A 13,378-nucleotide genomic window follows, 5' to 3' on the forward strand; every position below is an offset into this window, starting at 1 on the left:
TCGATGTGGCGAAGCCCTGAAATTGCCCTGACAAATTCAGGGAATGAGCTCCTTAATCGAATTTATGCTTATAAAATTTGCATTTGCGAACGTTGCCGGATATCTCCTGGAAATAATGTCTGGAACAGGATCGGATATTATTGCAGGGGTAGCCGGGGCCTGGGGGTGTATTTATATAGGGGCTGAGCGAGTTCGGAGGCAGTTTCAGGGCGATATTTAGTCAATTCGCAGTGCGGAACCTGGAACTTGCGGAAGTTTTGAATTTTCGCGGTAAGCGCTTGTTGTTTCCGAGATATCCGATTTTTTCTTTGTGAAAAACCGCGTCCTCCGCGGGAAAACCTCGAGGTTTTCCGCTCCGGCCTCCCTCCCGCCATCAGCATGCTTTCCCCGGCCACTTGAGTCACTTCGGCGCTCCCTCTCCGCTTCTAAGAACTAGTCGCCCATGCGCGGGCGCAGACACAGGGTGTCGCGCCAAAAAACGGGCGAAGCCATCACTCAGTTATTTACGAACGGACTTTGCTCGGATGAAAACCGAATGAAACGCTACTTTCCAGACTACAAAGCAGCCGCAAAGTTGATTTTTGTCGACGCAACTTCTTCGCTTCCAGGTGCCAACTTCAAGCCGAACTCCACGTTTTTTTTTCCATTTTTTGGTAGAAAACGATTTTCTGAATTCAGTGACGTATGACAAGTTAATGCAAAAAAAAAATTAACTGAAAAAAATCGTAAATTTTCAACAACGCGCCACCTGTAAGGCCATTGGGCCATCTGCGTTATCCTGTAGTCATGCGCATTTCGTTCTGTTGCACCGTCTCGTATCGGGTGTCTCTAAAACTACCGCAGATGAAGCTTTGAAGTAAGTATGTTATGACAGAAGTGACATGCATAACAAATATGTGAGACAACTGACGGAAAGCCATGGACAGGTCTACTGGAAACGTCACAGTTCACTTCGTGGAAGGTTTCTGCACACTTTTTGTATATGAAATTTTCTCTAGAGGCCGCTGCGAATGTTGTCGGATAAAAACTTAAATATCTCGGGAAGGGAAGGACCCTTAGAGGGCGCTCTGTTATGAAGTCTGGAACGTTCGTAGTTATAGCTTCGCCCGTTTTTTCGGAACACCCTGTACGAAAATGAACGCGATCTGTTCGTTAATGCAGTTTGATTCCCTCATTCAGGCTGGCGATTTTGCAATTAATTTAGCAGAACTATTGGAGAGGCGATATCTGGACACGGCAATAGCGGACAGCCGGAATTAATCGGGACAGCCTGATAGGGGACGTTGAATTTTTCAAAAGCTCTAATTGGGTCTTTCGGCTGAATATCTCAGAAACTGGGGATGTTTTAAGGGAGGAAAACCGAGTTCGAATCCCTTTAAAGTTTTGCTTAAAATGGATCAGTCAGTGCCTTTCTGTCCGCTGAAGAACTGCATAAGACGCTAATGGACAAGTTTTACACACCGATTAGTGGAGCGCTGGAATTGCATACGATTCTCAGCTAAAACTAGTAGAGAATAGCTTCCACCCCTGGCCAAGGGCTCGGACGAGCACCCTGGTAACCTCCCTCGGAATCTTAGAGCCCCTTGCCCGCACTGCTTTTGCTAATTTTTCCTGGATTCCGAACCGATTCGTCACCGTAACGTTAACGAGGGTGCTCCTCCGAGCCCTTAGCAAGGGGTGAAAGGTTATTCTCACGTAGTTTTTACTGGGGATAGCGTGCAATGCCGCCCCTTCTGAGGGGCTACCGCCCAATCCCCTCAAACGCTTCTACCCAAAACGGGACGAATGATGTACCGATCAATGATCGAAATCACGTTTCAGGCCTACTCCTTGGTCAAATATGATCAAAGAAATCATGCTGTTTATGTTGTGCTTGTCCACGCTAACGAGCTCCTGCGCCAAGGCCTATCCAACCACTAGCGAAGATTATAAGCTTATTGAGAGAGATGTAAGTAAGTACCTGTCTTAAGTGACTCGATTAAACTAAGCGATTTTTCATTCAGCCGATACGTACTATTAAAGCCTTAAGGCCGCACCGGTTACGCCTTAATAAGCCATGCGATCAGGCCACCTTAAAAATCGGGGAGAATGTGCGCCGGTGCGCCCCAGCATCTCGGAAACGAGAAGAGATTTTGCTAAGCGGCTTGTGCACACATTTGGGGGGGGGATATTAATCGAGGCCATAAATTTGCGTTATTTTTTAAGGTTATTGCTCTGTATGTTTTCGAGATACCGGCATTCAAAGTAGTGGCGAAACGTACGTAGGTGCCACCTTCCTTTGGACATCGAAAAAGTATGTAAAATACGAATTTCTGATGTCTTGACGAAGCGCGTCGCAGTCAGAAAAACGCTGAGTGCGCAAGTCCAATATGGCGCCCGCGAGGAAAAACAAAATCGATGATGGCGGCGGAAAATCGAAACGTCGCACTGAAATGTGACAACGCCGCGCCGTAGGAGAATTGTAGAATTGCTGCGGCGATGAGGCCCCGATCACTTTGTCTGGGCGAATGAGACGGAAAAAAGATAAAAATCGTTCTTTTTTCCTTTTTAATAAATCATCGATTTTTTCATTTTCTTACCTTGAACAACCACTTCGTGAACTCCGACCTGCGCAGTCTGGCCCGAACTCAACCGATCTGGTACCTTTCGCGGTTGCCGAGATCCAGAAACTGCTACCCCCGTCCATCGGTCAAACGTCGCCGCTATTTTTAGTGGGGGGAGGGAAAAAAAAAAGATGAAATAACGTTTATTTTGTGTCTTCCAGTATGCCAGTCCAGGTGCCCATCAGCTGGCCAGTTGGTTAGCTTCGCAGCTGCGCCCGAAGGAGCTGGTACCATCAGTTGAAATCCCAGTGGTTCCCTATCGCCTGCCAGTGCACAACGGCAAGCGCAACTCCGAAGTGACCAACGCTATGATGACCGCAGAGGAGACCCAGAAACTGTACCGCGAAGGTCGCAAATAAGGAACCACCCCCGCGTCTCGTGACGACACTTGGCATGCATTAATACATTGTTAAACTCCCCCAATGAGCTCCCCTCATCGTACATAAAGCACTTATATGCAAAGCTTTTTGGCGTTTCAATTAGAATTATGGTTTTTAGAGAAACATTTTTGGTTTTGTAGAAAATGTAATTAAAACTGTTAGATATAAATAAGCGAGCTTATCTAAAGAAATGGATAACATCCTTAACGGACCAAGAACCTTACCTACGCCTTAAAAATAGCCAGAGGTCAACTAACGTGGACGTCGGTTCCGACCCAGGAACTGGATCACACGAAGCAGCTTTGCAGTGTATAAAATTCGATTTTACAATTGTGGCATCCACAATGCAACTGCGAACGCAGCCGCACGAAACAATCGACGTGCGCCCTATACCGACAACGTAAACGTGTCACCGACTACGTTCGAGAAGCGAAATTTCCAGACTGTCGGTCCGCAACGTTCGGAATTTCGTTAAATAAATTAAATCCATAAAATCCTAATTACTACAAAAATGAAAAAAAATTACGAATTTGACCCTCATCGCCTCTAGCCTGGCGGTCACTTTGGTGTTTCGTCCAGCGAAGGCAGCTGCCAGTCTTAGCTTCTTCTCTGGCTGAACTTAACCTACTGGACCAGCTTCGCTCACCCCTGACAGGTGATCAGAATACCCTGATTTCGTTCTGAGGCCTATCGCACAGGTCGTCATCCAAGTACATCAGGTACGAGAACGTGAAATACAGCGCTGGGGCGCTGAGGAGGTGCCAAACGTCATGTCTGTCATAGAAGCTCATGAAAATGCACCCCTGGTTCCACTGCCGAGACTCCGCAGGGGTCACCTACGTTAAAGAGAGGAACCGGGAATCGTGCCCGATCGATTTTCCTAGAATGACCGCTCACCGTCCACAACGTTGCTGCGTCCAAAAAGAAGATCGAGGACGCTATCCAGAAGCACAGGCCCAAGACGCCGAAGAGGAGAGACTCGATGCATATTTTCTCCGAGTAGATCATCTGGATTCGCTCAGGGTTAATCGGCCGAAGCCTGATTGGGGTCTTATACATACCTTCGTAACTGTGTAGAAGGAGATGTGGAGGACTGTGTTAGCCAGGAGCAGACCCAGGAGGAATGTGCCGAAATCGGTGACACTGTAGATGTAAATGTACACTCCGACCCCGAGGATGCTGAAATTTGCGACATTCGCTAGGACGACCAGAACAAACCGGGCTGGGGATCAAAGACATGTGTGAGCACACCTGATGAAGATTTCGTAATAAGTACGGTCAGACATACGTACATTTCTTCAGGGGGACGAAGGTCTCTTTGCAGAACCCGGACTTCTGGATGCAGTTGTAGAACTGTTTCATTCCATCCACCGCAAAGTTCAAGTAGTAGATTTTCAGGGATAAAATCAAGATGAGAACGAAATATCCCACTAGAAATATCACCCAAATAACGAGCGATCCGTCCAAAATCCCCATCATTGCTGGAATTGAAAAATTCAACTTGTAATGGACAGTTGCGGCGAGAGAGCTGCAGGACAATATGAGTTCAGGACACTCGCGCGCTTGTGGCATTCGCCCACTTGTTCTCGCATGTTCGAAATGTCCTCGCAAAGCGAACGCGAGTCCCAACAGCCCCACTGGTCAAGTTTACTTCGACCTGCCAGAAATGATCTTTTATAACGATGTAAACCACACTCGTCATCCCATCCATACTTCCCGGAAACCCCTTGGCCGACTTACGTAACGAGCGAAGAGACTCTTACCGCACGGGCGCAACATGTTGCGCACGAGCCGCAGGCGAGAGCGCGCCTCGCGAGCGATAGCACGAATTTTTGGAGATTTGTCTCCGTACGAGCGTTGCCGGACTGTCTGCGGTTTCCGAGATTTTTGGGGGAAAATTATTTTGCCTCAAATGAGAAGTAGAGTTAAGGAAAATTAAATGTCGTGAGGGATTGATTGGAGGGAGGGGGAGTCCGAAGTATGTTTGGGGGACAGCGCAACCCTGGTGAAGAGTCCTCCTTGAGATATCCACCAGTTGGGGGTATATAAACTCTCCGCTCCCGCCCGGATTGGAGAGGGGTTCAAACGTTTCCACCCCCCACCCCCCTGGCTGCGCATATGCATTAATAGACAATTCGCAGCTTCTCTCCGTTCGTTCGGTAATGATGATGGTAAACGAATGCAGCACTTCTAACTTACCTATGAAAATCGCTATTCCTACGACACTAAACGTAGCATAAGCAGTAGCATTGATGTCGGGATGACGGTTTTGGTACAGCTTCACCATGATAAGCACTGCCATGACGTACATGAAGCTGGTGTCTAAAATTTGTCAATTTTTAGCACTTTTTCGGACAATTTCGTCCGAAAATCCGGCGTTTTAATTAACGATTGAGGCTATAAATGAATCATTGATCCCCGCTGCAATCCGTCACTCACCAAATTGATAGTTTGATTGGCTGGGGCAGATGTGGTAACAGGCAGAGAGGACTCCCTCGATCGTCAGGGCAAGGCCCATAGCGTAGAATAGGCCATAATGCACTGGAATTCCCTTATCCTACGGCAAATTCAATCGCTATGAATAGTGATAACTTCCAGTGCCGTGAAAGCAGCGCCGAAGGGGCCATAGACGCCCGCTGCTGGCCAGAACGGCCCCCGACCGACGACTGACGGTGCGTTACCTTAGTGATTCTTATTTTATACTGCCTGTCCATCACCCCAATAATGAAAAACAGCCCTATTAAGAAGTACCCCATATTGGAATAAATATGGTTAAAGTCGCTGAAGCCAAATGCCGGATGAGCACACAAGAAGTTGTAGTAACACATGTCCTGATTCCCAGTCAGGTTCACCACCTGAAGCACATAAAATGCACATGAGTTAGGTAAAAGACAGAGAGGCCGATTCCATTTACTCTTTGGTAAGTGACCACCAGCTGAATTACAGGGATGCTGTAAAAGAGGGCGATGCTGGCTGTATGCGACAGGTAATTGAACGCTCTTTGTTTGATCCTCTTTGGGTACTTGGCGAAAGTGTCCACTGTAAGGTTCTTCGACAAGAGGATTTCATTTACCTCATCTTCGGTGAGGGGCTCGATGTGGTCCTGTATCCTGATTGCTGGGAAAAAGATTTAATTTAATTTAACTTAATTTAACTTAATTTAACTTAATTTAACTTAATTTAACTTAATTTAACTTAATTTAACTTAATTTAACTTAATTTAACTTAATTTAACTTAATTTAACTTAATTTAATTTAATTTAGTTTAACTTATTTTAATAAAGTTTAATTTAATTGAAGGTTCTTTTTCGTTACGGGTAGACTGCTTCTCCTTTGACTGAAATAGAGTTGTTTTATGGGGCGATTCTCACATACCTTTGACCTTCAACTTCGATATCGCGCCATATCTATTGAACACGAAGGTGATCCCTGTGAACACGAGCCCGAAGGCTAATATTGCCGATAGGATGATCACACAAGCTAGGAGATACTCGTACACGCTGATGCTGTTCTTTATCACAAATGAGACTTGAGACACGATGGAATTTTCGGTGATCATGCTGTATCTGATAAAGGGAATTACGGAACTCTCTTGGCTGCAGTCGTAGTCGTCCGCCTTGGCGACGACCACCAGGAAGAACCCCGTGGGAAACCTCCGCTTCTGTCAAATTGAATAAAACCACGAGTTCGCCCCAAACAACTCGGACTTTACTCACGGAGATGGTCATGGCGCCTTTCTTGTTCACTGTCTGGTAAATGCCCTCGTACTTGATGTCCTTGTTCGAGTCCATCACCGGACACTAGGGAATCACTAGCATTGCATTCGATAACTAAACGGAAGGTCTACCGTGCTCACCCTGCTGTCTTGCACGGACACGGTCAAGCAAACGTCGTCGCTCGATTCCACCACGACGACGACGGTGTCCGACACGTTCTTATTAAAGCTGAAGAATTTGAATTTGGATTGGGAGGGCGAGACCTTCACGGTGTAATTGGTGTCTTGACCCATGAAAAAATCTTTCTCCTCCGTCAACGCGATGCTGATGTTCACGGTTCGGGGCGACGATGTGGAAACCGCCACTATGAACGTTTGAGAGATCTTGAGGGGTTCCACGTCGAACACTGGAAAAGAGTAAGTAATTGCACGGTGGCTTGTCTTTGAGCCACCAATGGAATACCCGGGTTGATAACGTCCTCCAGATCGTCGTGGCACAGAGTTTTTGAGGTGTTGTAGAACACCAAAGTTTTGTTCTTTTGGCTGGTTTCCACGGTCTCCGGGATGGTCCAGGAGGACACCTGCCGGGCTTGCCTGACCACCAGCAGGATCGGAAAGTCTTTGTCCGCGTTACTTGACCATGCCTTAACTGTGTATGGATTCAAGGCCTAGTGAAATTGACCACCGTTTCTCTCCGTACTTTCCAGGGCGAGGGCTTACCTTGGAATCGGGGTAAGTCAATATGTATTCCACCGTCGCGTTGAGTTCGAGGTCAGTGACAGCTTCAAATACGGCAGTCCTTTTCTCAATTGTCAGCTCATGGCCCGTTGAGGAAGCCACAATTAACAAGATTAAGCAGGAGTATCCGGTTTCCATGGCTATCCGTTCAGGAGGAGGGCGGATGGTAACACTCGTAGGGCTCGCGTGGTGAAGCTATCAAAAGAGCCCCGCTGAAATAACTAATCAAAACAAAAATTGAATTAAACGACAGAGGAGACGGAGAAGAATGGACAAACGACGGGGGAAAGGAGGCGCTTTGCATCTGGACGTGCAGTCCGCAATCATTTCTAAATCGTCCTGGACGTGGATCAATTCGCTCCGTGCAGGTTTTGCTGTCCCAGACAAGGTCGGACAGTCGTTAAAAAAGCGCGCATCTCACGAATTTCTTTAATTTAGGGAAAAAGCGTTCGATGAACTGCGAAGCCTCGGACGCGGTGTAAATAGCACCGTTTTCCATACAGAGTGGCCCAGAAAAAGCGGTTCAAACGAGTGTCGGGTGGAAAATGGGGCGATTCGGGTCGAAGCAAGGGGCGCCGGTGGTCACTCTGAAGGGCACCAAGGTGTTTCTTCACACGAACTAGTGATTGCCCGCTCTAATTCGGATTTCCGAATCGTCCGGGTCAGAGTGCGCAACCGCAAAATTGACGAAGCGAAAATGCGAAATTAACACGTACACAGTGAATCAAAAAAAGCACTCGTGCGCCCAGGCGAGTCCCCATGTATTGGCGATTTTCGCAGTTTAAAAACGACCTAAATTGCAAAAATATAATATTTTCGGGAAAATAAGACACCATTAGACAGATTTATGGAAAATGTGACCAGGAAAGTGCCGCTTTGTAAACTTCGCAAGGGGCGATTCAAATTGAGTTTCCTCACAACAACATAAAAGACGTTTGGGCGTGTTTGCCAGCGTGAGATTACCGATGTAAAAACTCAAACAAAAAAGTCAACTTGTTGAAATTACCCAAATCTATCATAAATATGGCCGATCGGAGGAAAACGCACATTTCGAGCTGTTTTTAACGAGCAAAATCGACCCTCCGACAGGACAATTCGGAATTTGTCAAATTGACCTCCGCGACCGCAAGATTTAACACCTACGGATTTTTTTCCTTTGGGGGTACCTGAAGAGCAGAAACAACAGGAACAAGTCGAACGCCATTGTTAAGCTGAGACAGGAGATCAGACACGAATAGAACCTGATTTTTGCCGCACAGTAGTCGAAAATATTCACAAATCGATTACGTCATACCACATGAGCTGTGGCGGTCATTCACATGATGTCGTCTTTCACACATGACTGTAATGAACCGACCTCAAAGGGCAAATAAGCATTTTTTATTTCAATGTCTCCGCGTTCTCTTCAAGACCCGCACGTGGAAATCTGACCTGAACCACCCTTCACAAGGAAAATGAAAGAAAATTGCTTCAGGCATGCCCAAAAAAGTTTTCATTTCGGCTTGGGGCATCTTTTTGCCAAATTTGCTGTCTGTTTCCATGGATACGCGTTCGCGTCATGATTTGGAATTGGAACTGCGATTTGGAAAAACAGTGGAATCTCGATTTTTAGACGCAAATATCGCGAAAAGAGCTAAAGCCGACATGTTTGTACAGCGTTTGTAAAAAATATTGAAACACGTTCATAACCTTCATGAATACGGATAATTTTAACTTGAAAAGGGCATTTAATTCGAGTTTTCCGCCCCTACTCAGCTGCCCTCAGCCATTTTTAGCGTTTGTTAGGCATCGACCACAGTTGAAATGTCAAAAAAACGAGGAAAGGGGGCTGAAACGGCCAGTATTTCCCCTAGGAGATGAACAGGTCGAGGTGGCGCAACGCAACGGCCGCCGCGATGTCCAGATCTTACGCCCCCGATTTTTTCGAGGGCGCTCAAAAAGCTCTCTTTGCGCAAGTAGACCTGAAAATCTAGATGATTCGCGCCTTAGAATTCAAACAAAATTAGAATTAGCAACAGAACCAACAATGGATAATTGCAAAGAAGAGCTCGAGGACCGACTGAGTCGTTGCCAAGTTGCCACTGGAGCCCAACGTGAGCATTTTCTATGGGCACCTCAACTTTGTTTAATGTAAAATTATAATTTTTTAAGGAAACTGTAGATTTAATATGAGTTCTGAGCGGGCCGTCGCATCCCCCATTGTATCACCTTCCATTTGATATACTACAAGGGGAAACCTCCAGTTGAACACAAAACCTTAGCAGGGGCGGCTGAATGGGGGTGAAAATTTCAAAATCGAAAATACCGCACTGAACGCCTTTGTCAAAATAAAACTGAGCGCATTTCAGATTTTTTTTTTTCCTATATACAGGGTGTATGAAACTTACAAACGCACGGGAACGAGACTTTTTTCCAACCTCCGTACGATGGAGATGGCTATTTTAGCCGGCAGCTTTCAAGTGATCCGATACGATTCTGCGAAACTGAGCCACTTGAGGAATTTCCCAGGCGAACGATCCAGAATCAAACTGGTATCAATGAGAACAGAGGTAAAGGTAACAGTGGGTGACGACGAGAAGGAAAGCGGGCCAAAGCAAGAGAAGAATAAAAGCAAATAAACGCGGTTAATGAGGCGGTAAAAGGGGGTGTCAAGGGAGGCGGTAAAAGGGGGTGTAAAGGGAGGCGATAAAAGGAGGTGTAAAGGGAGGCGGTAAAAGGGGGTGTAAAGGGAGGCGATAAAAGGAGGTGTAAAGGGAGGCGATAAAAGGAGGTGTAAAGGGAGGCGATAAAAGGGGGTGTAAAGGGAGGCGATAAAAGGGGGTGTAAAGGGAGGCGGTAAAAGGAGGTGTAAAAGGGAGGTGGTAAAAGAGGGATAATATCGCGGGGTCTTTTTGTGTGCTTTAGAAGCGCAAAGTGATACGCAGCCGCTCGATGGTTAATTTGACGATACCCATCAACCAGCAACTTGATGGTAACCCGGAACGACCCGATTTCGCTCATGTGTGTTAATGAGCGCTGTCAAGCGGGAGCAAAGAATTTTAACAATTACGATAAGGTAAGTCCTCCTCATACATACCTGCCTGCCTCGGTAATGCCTCTAAGCCGTTAACGTAATCCGAACAGGATAAGGGGAGCACTAATGGTTCCTATCGGCAAAAGTTCACCTGAACACCTCGTATCTGCGACCCGCATCAATTTTGAATAACCGTGAACGTTGCAATAGAATTCGATATGATCATTGACTAAAACTACTAACAAATTTATCGAATTCGCGAAAACTTGTCTTATCTAATCAATTATTTACTTAAAATTGTCGTGGTTAAATTGGATAATTTTAACGTCGATTTCGTTGCGAGGAGTAACACTCAATCACGAAAAAAAATTTCTCTATCCAGGATTTGTTGGTCGCCGATGTCCTCTGAGACCACCGCCGGGTCCCACTGCTGGTGGTCCCTCGCCATAAGATCACTCGGTACTGCGCCTATCAGGACAAGAGCTAGTCGAATTCAGGGAGTGGTGGACCGAAGGTCCATCTTCCAGACTAAAAAAAATAATAATAATAAATAATGACCAAATGTATGGGATTATTACGGGGCTCGTGGAGATTCTTTGAGTTCAAGAGTTCAGCAGCTGCGACCGCAACCCGAATTGGGAAAAATCGAAAGTTTCCTGTATCTGATCGTGAAGCTGCGTCGGTGACGCTCAAGATAATCCGAAACGAAAAGTTTCGATATTAATATAGGAGTGGCCGTGTGTACACGGCACGGGCAAACTTGCACGCGCACGCCACTGGATGACGTGTTCGCAGGTACATACGGGCCAGTTTCTCGGTAGAATAAATTATCGGGCGGATATGAGATAGGAACGGCTGTGTGTCCCTGAAATGGTCGACCAAAAATAACACGGACTTACCTACATCCGATGGGGCTTCGCTTAGGCGCTGCGGGGCGTCAAAGTTCACAAACTAATATCGGTTTTTTTCGAAATTATCGCTAAACGCTTTGATCGATTCTCACTCACTTTGGAGTGCTACAGAGATTGGAGCGTGAAAGATCTCCCGTTGACGCATGGAGATATTGAGAATGGCGCGGGGTTCCCAGGCCGAAGTCCGCATTTTTGTTACCCCCTGTACGAATCTCTTAAATTTTTTCCCCGCCGCAAGCTAATTGCGCTTCGACACTTTTTGCCTCTGGTGAAACTTCCGCCAGACTCACGATTGCTCTGCAAACGAAATTATTTAGGACACTTTGCAAGTCATCTTTGACGTTTTGCCGGAACCGAACGGGCACTTCTACCGTTTCACCCGCCATCGGACCCGGGAGGCCCAATTTGGTGCCCCACGGCCTCTTGCGCAACGATCCTCAGCGCCGCTGATGGCTGGAAAATCAGAAAAATCCTTCCGCTCGGAGGAATCGTACCGTGGCGCTCTCTGTTCGTCCAAAATGAACGTGAAATCTTATCGAGTTTTCGTTTTAAAAAATTCTGTGTTCGTCACTGGGGCACAGTTTACCCCCGCAAATAACGACGGAGCACCGTGCATATCTCACAAAAAGAAATCCAAATTCATACCCACGTCCGCCCTCAAATGAGCGCGGCTCTCATCTGACTGCAGAGGAACGTGGGGCGTGTACTTTAGTGTAAACACACTGACCGCTTTTCAGTGCGTTAGATCTTGGCCCCGAGCGGAGCATGCGTGTTCGAAACGGCCATAACCAATCAGGGAAATGCTAGAGCCATCGCTTAACTGGCCGCAATGAAAGTGACAGGTGACAGCATTAGCTCAGGATGGGGATTCAGACAGGGGCGATTTGCAGCTCGGGAAATCTTTTTTTTGCCGTGAAAAGATAATGGCGTGCACGACTCACCTAGAAAGTCTTTAACGCGCTCGGCCTTTTAACACGCGAGGGCTCTCGCATCCGTTTACCGCACGAACGTAATTTGAACGCCCTCGTATGTAATATTTTGTATTCATGCGTTAAGAGCGGCTTTCGTCACTGCCCACCACTTAGTGGACTAAAAAATTCGAATCACAATAAGGTTCGTTTAAAGGAACCTTCGCTCGCAATTAATCTCTGAAGTACCAACCAAAGTACAAGTATAATTAAAACGTTTGTATGTTCCTTTTTTAATAACAAAGACGTTAATAACGAGCTCTCCCCGGTACTAATCTGAACTTCTGCGCCAAACTGACGTGAACGCTGAAATGGTACCCACGGGATCGAGCTTGACAAGCATCGCTCAACCTACGGGAGAATGCAAACAAGAGTACCTTAGGGAACAGTACTATCGCCGCTCCTGTACAATATCTACATCCCACCTAAAACAGGATACGCGGAATCAGCACTATACAGGGTGTATCTTCACTACGCGTGAAGATGGATTGGTCAAAGGGGAGCAATAGCGGCCACCGGAATCACCCGATTTAACACCGCTCGACTTTTCTTTGAGGCTCCATCAAATTAACAATTTGCAAAAATTCGCTGATCAGCGACGGACATTATCAGAGGCCACGCAGCCAATGATCCGCGGGACATCCAAGAGAGCTGATCGGGAGGGCTTCAACCCGAAGGACACTCTCCCGCGCAAGAGGTCAAAGCACCGGCTTGGACAACGGATGACCAGAAGGCGGACGCGCTCAAAACCCTCCCAAAAGTAATAATATACGTAGCAACAGTAATTGGATAGAGCAAATCCAAATGGATCGATATCGTCCGAAACTTGCCACAGTAGCATGAAACAGATCAAACAATATGATTAATACTAATTTCTAACTTTGAAACCCTGTATATTTGCCAGCGAGCCAGATAGGGCCCTGTATATTGACGCAACGAATTGACAGGTTTCGTTCTTTTAAGGGTCCCTCGGCCCTTTAATATGTTAGCGCAGACGGGCAGTAATTCTACGCGTGCGCACCTGCAGGTGGGAGAATAAAGCCAAGTGGA

At 46.6% G+C, this 13,378-nt stretch overlaps 2 protein-coding genes across 3 annotated transcripts; one reads left to right on the forward strand and one right to left on the reverse strand.

Annotated features, from left to right (window-relative positions):
• Positions 1 to 140: 140 nt before the first annotated feature.
• Positions 141 to 3,065, forward strand: LOC136349570 (uncharacterized). Its single transcript, XM_066301218.1, has 3 exons — positions 141 to 270; positions 1,822 to 1,948; positions 2,765 to 3,065. Exons 2-3 carry the CDS (start codon positions 1,841 to 1,843, stop codon positions 2,960 to 2,962), a joined length of 306 nt encoding a protein of 101 aa, XP_066157315.1. The 5' UTR covers positions 141 to 270; positions 1,822 to 1,840; the 3' UTR covers positions 2,963 to 3,065.
• A 43-nt stretch (positions 3,066 to 3,108) lies between these two features.
• LOC136349554 (SID1 transmembrane family member 1-like) lies at positions 3,109 to 11,099 on the reverse strand. Of its 2 annotated transcripts, none has more exons than XM_066301192.1 (15): positions 11,028 to 11,099; positions 10,513 to 10,977; positions 7,419 to 7,648; positions 7,162 to 7,366; positions 6,840 to 7,105; positions 6,700 to 6,783; positions 6,359 to 6,644; positions 5,898 to 6,100; positions 5,665 to 5,838; positions 5,423 to 5,540; positions 5,183 to 5,305; positions 4,276 to 4,464; positions 4,045 to 4,205; positions 3,881 to 3,991; positions 3,109 to 3,819 (listed from the first exon to the last, which is right to left on the reverse strand). In XM_066301192.1, the coding sequence occupies exons 3-15, from the start codon at positions 7,572 to 7,574 to the stop codon at positions 3,643 to 3,645; spliced, it is 2,253 nt and encodes a 750-aa protein (XP_066157289.1). In that variant the 5' UTR covers positions 7,575 to 7,648; positions 10,513 to 10,977; positions 11,028 to 11,099; the 3' UTR covers positions 3,109 to 3,642. The 2 variants fall into 2 exon arrangements, with proteins under 2 accessions (XP_066157289.1, XP_066157287.1); XM_066301190.1 differs by having other exon boundaries at positions 7,419 to 7,657.
• Positions 11,100 to 13,378: the final 2,279 nt, after the last annotated feature.

The sequence above is a fragment of the Euwallacea fornicatus genome, chromosome 38 (assembly GCF_040115645.1).
Source record: "Euwallacea fornicatus isolate EFF26 chromosome 38, ASM4011564v1, whole genome shotgun sequence".
In the NCBI taxonomy this organism is placed as follows: domain Eukaryota; kingdom Metazoa; phylum Arthropoda; class Insecta; order Coleoptera; family Curculionidae; genus Euwallacea; species Euwallacea fornicatus.